Source organism: Hyalella azteca, unplaced genomic scaffold, assembly GCF_000764305.2.
Source record: "Hyalella azteca isolate HAZT.00-mixed unplaced genomic scaffold, Hazt_2.0.2 contig464, whole genome shotgun sequence".
Classification (NCBI taxonomy): domain Eukaryota; kingdom Metazoa; phylum Arthropoda; class Malacostraca; order Amphipoda; family Hyalellidae; genus Hyalella; species Hyalella azteca.
Window position 1 is genome coordinate 227 of NW_025930812.1, and position 4,224 is coordinate 4,450.

Consider the following 4,224-nt stretch of genomic DNA (forward strand, 5'->3'; position numbering starts at 1 on the left):
GCTGAATTTGAATTTTTACGCAAGATTTTCGCGCTTAATGGATTTCCGGTAACTTTGTTTTTTACCCAAATTAAGAAATTCATGTCGTAGCGATACAGTGAGGTTGTTCCCGAGCGCAATAGTACGAACGTTATTTATTGTTCTTTTCTATACTTCGGCCCTGCGTCCGAAGCTATGTCAAGAGACGGACGCGGTATAAGTTTGCTTGAGAAACTCTGCGGATGGTTTAGTTATATGCTATATGTTCCGCAGTTGTCCCTGTAGCATAAAGTTTGGCTTGCGGTACCTCCAGCGCGATGAAGTTGGTGGCGCCCACCAGAGGGCGCAGGGCGATGACGTCCATGTCCGAGTACAGACCTCCGAACTTGTACACCAGCGCCACGCGGCTCATGTCGCTCAGGTTGTGGATTTTGTGCGCTGCCAAGATGACAAAATGACCATTACGGTTGTGACATTGCTGCTGGATCCCAACGCTTAAAAGACTTGATGTTCATGACTGTTATATTCACAATATCTCCCGAGGAACAGTTTCTCACTATGGTATTGCAAACAAACGTTAGATAGCTATTACTTCCTTAACATAAATTCTTGTAAGAAGATACTCACAAGTGTTATTGAACTTTTTGGAGTGATAAAGTTCTAGCAGCGGAGTTCCCTCAAAAAGCGAGGTGAAGTTCACATGAGCCACCCACAAGTTCTGGTAGGCGGCCTGAAGAGCCTTCAAGGCTGCCAGCGTCGAGGGTTCTAAGGGCTGAGCCGTCACCAAGAACCACACGGTTGCTTGTGGATTTACTTTGCAGTAACTGCAGAGATGGACAAAAAAGTTAAGCAAAAATTTGGTTAAGGCCTGTTGCTGGCAGTGGCCGAGCCTGAAGAGTGGGGTCAAGAAGTGGAATGATGGCCTAGACGTTCTTGAACAGTCAGCTAGGGTTAAGGATTGTAGAAATAAAATAATAGCAGCAGTACCTTAGGAGCTCCCTCACAGGAAGCATGTTGCGTTTGATCTTGTTTAATAAAATTTCTCATAAACCAACTCGTCCTCCGTGTCGCCATATTGTATAGACAGCCTGCATGCCAAGTGAGGAAAATTCACCGACGGGCCATCGTTTGCTGGTGGAGACGACGGTCGTTTGCTCACTATCACTCATAACTCATCACCATCACCCATAACTCATCACCATCACTCATCATCATCACTTATCACCATAACTCATCACTATAATCACCTCTCCAGCCCACAGAGCCCCCTAGGAGGCACAGCTGCTGCATGCGACGTCTCCATCAAGTAGACGTTGGACGCCGCGACATCTGGCACCACGTCCCTGGTGGCACGTACGGGCAGACGTCAGTACGTCGTCGTACTAATTATGTTATAACTTCATTTCTAATTAAGTTATACTTCTTACTTTACAACTAATTAAGTTATAGTTAAGTTAACTTTATAACTAATTAGTTATAACTTCATTTCCTAATTTACTACGGTACAATTTTGTACGATTATTATAGTAGACCGCCGGCTTTGGTCTCGGGTACAACGCCATAACAATGACATAAGCCAATTCTTGCCTCAGATTAAGCCCATTCTTGCCTCACAAATTGACCGTCCTTAAATTCGTTTCTTTGATTCCTCATTAATGTCGAATGAACAATCCCTGCTTGAACCTACGTTACAAATAAATTTCTCAAAGTCTATTCTTCTTTCAGACCTTAATTTTCAAAACATATCGTGCTTCTGATGCAACAATTAACCCTATTTTGGGGTAATTTATTTCCTTCGCTCTACTCCTACCCCAACTCACGCGTCAAACTCCAGCAGTTTTACCGCAGAAAAATTCACGCGCTTTACTGCGTCTCTTGCTTCCGCCGCCGACGACAAGCTGAGCGGAGCGCTGGCAAAACCTGCCCGTGAAAAGTGGTTCTAATTTTGGTGATGAAATCATAGGAGCGTGATAAACTTGCTCGCCCCGACCACTTGTTCCAATTTATCGTGAGCATGTCTCAGTTTACCGTGAGCATGTCCTAGTTTATCTGTATGCTAGTGCCATTCAGCCCGTATATCTGTCTTGCTTACCCGTATGTGCTTCTCAGCTTACCCGTATACGCAACCCGAAGAATACGCGCGTACAAGTCACATTTACGTGTAAGAGCTTCTCGTACACGTGTCCTGTTCTCCCGTACACGTGCCCTGTTCTCCCGTACACGTGCCCAGTTCTCCCGTACACGTGCACAATTTCCAGTACACGTGCCCAGTTCTCCCGTACACGTGCCCAGTTCTCCCGTACACGTGCCCAGTTCTCCAGTACACGTGCCCAGTTCTCCCGTACACGTGCCCAGTTCTCCCGTACACGTGCCCAGTTCTCCCGTACACGTGCCCAGTTCTCCCGTACACGTGCCCAGTTTTCCCGTACACGTGCCCAGTTTACCGGCGTAGTACGCGGCCGACGTCAGCACCGCCAGCCCCGCCAGTGTCAGGAGCTTCAGGCGGTGCGACAGCAGCGAGGCTGATGGGGGAAATAATGGTGATAATTGGGGGAGTAAAATGGGGACATTGTGAAGGGGAATCAGAGGGAATTTAAAAGTGGGATCATTGTGAGGGGAAATCTGAGGGAATAAAAAATGGGAACATTGTGAGGGGAAATCTGAGGGAATAAAAAGTGGGAACATTATGAGGAGAAATCTGAGGGAATAAAAAGTGGGAACATTGTGAGGGGGAATCTGAGGGAATAAAAAGGGGGAACATTGTGAGGGGAAATCTGAGGGAATAAAAAGGGGAACATTGCGAGGGGAAATCTGATGGAATAAAATGAGGGAACACTGTGAGGGGAAATCTGAGGGAGGAACATTGTGAGGGGAAATCTGATGGAATAAAAAAGGGGAACATCGTGAGGGGAAATCCGATGGAATGAAAAGGAGGAACATTGTGAGGGGAAATCTGATGGAATAAAAAGGGGGAACATTGTGAGGGGAAATCTGAGGGAATAAAAAGGGGGTACATTGTGAGGGGAAATCTGAGGGAATAATAATATATGTTTAAAAATTACTTTTTAAAGACAACACTTCCAAAGAATCCAGTGTCTCCAATCTTAAAGATGCACCATGAATTTCTCATTAAATTTTCGAATATTAAAAAAATTAATTTTTCAATTTTTTAATATATAATTTTTTTTAATATATAATTTTTTAAAATTATTTATTCTATTAATTGATTCATGCAGTGCCTCTGACTTCACACAAGTGTGTAAAATTTCAGGTCAATTAGACAGGTAAAAATGTGTCAAATATCAGTTATAAGATTTGTAGATTTTTTCAATTTTTTTAATATTGAAAAATTTTTTTTTAATTTTTAAAATAATTTATTTTGACATTTGATTCATGCATTGTCTCCGACTTCAAACATGTATGCAAAATTTCAGATCGATAGGATAAGTAGAAGTGTGTTAAATTTCGATTACAAGATTTGTAGCAGACAGACAGACAAACAAGAAGTGTAGTTAAAGAGAAGTGTTGTAAAAAGTGGGAACTTTGTGAGGGGAAATCTGAGGGAATAAGAAGTTGAAGCAATATGAGGGGAAATCTGAGGGAATGGAAAGTGGGAGCATTGTGAGGGGAAATCTGAGGGAATAAAAAATGGGAACATTGTGAGGGGAAATGTGAGGGAATAAAAAGTGGGAGCATTGTGAGGGGAAATCTGAGGGAATAAAAAGAAAGTGGGAGCATTGTGAGGGGAAATCTGAGGGAATAAAAAGTGGGAACATTGTGAGGGCAAATGTGAGGGAATAAAAAGTGGGAGCATTGTGAGGGGGAATCTGAGGGAATAATAAGAAAGTGGGAGCATTGTGAGGGGAAATCTCAGGGAATAAAAAGTGGGAGCATTGTGAGGGGAAATTCGAGGGAATAATATACGTTTAAAAACTACTTTTTAAAGACAACACTTCCAAAGAATCCAGTATCTCCAATCTTACAGATGTACAATGAATTTCTCATCTAATTCTTGAAAATTAAAAAAAAATTACCTTTTCAATTTTTTAAATATATATAAATTTTTTTAATATATAATTATTTTCAAAATTATTTATTCTGTTAATTGATTCGTGCATTGCCTCTGATTTCACACCAGTGTGCAAAATCTCAGATCAATTAGACAGGTAAAAGTGTGTCAAATATCAGTTATAAGATTTGTGGCTGACAAAATTATTTTTTCAATTTTTTTAATATTGAAAAAAA

At 41.6% G+C, this 4,224-nt stretch overlaps 1 protein-coding gene across 1 annotated transcript in view; it reads right to left on the reverse strand.

Moving 5' to 3' along the window:
- Nucleotides 1-226: 226 nt before the first annotated feature.
- LOC108667740 (lactosylceramide 4-alpha-galactosyltransferase-like) overlaps nt 227-4,224 on the reverse strand; it is a 6,213-nt gene continuing 2,215 nt past the window's right edge. Inside the window, exons 2-6 of the mRNA XM_047880041.1 lie at nt 2,424-2,501; nt 1,800-1,899; nt 1,227-1,322; nt 607-803; nt 227-417 (exon numbers count right to left, since the gene is read on the reverse strand). Of these exons, the coding sequence (XP_047735997.1) occupies nt 227-417; nt 607-803; nt 1,227-1,282 (444 nt within the window). The 5' untranslated portion in view covers nt 1,283-1,322; nt 1,800-1,899; nt 2,424-2,501. The remainder of the gene's footprint in view (nt 418-606; nt 804-1,226; nt 1,323-1,799; nt 1,900-2,423; nt 2,502-4,224) is intronic.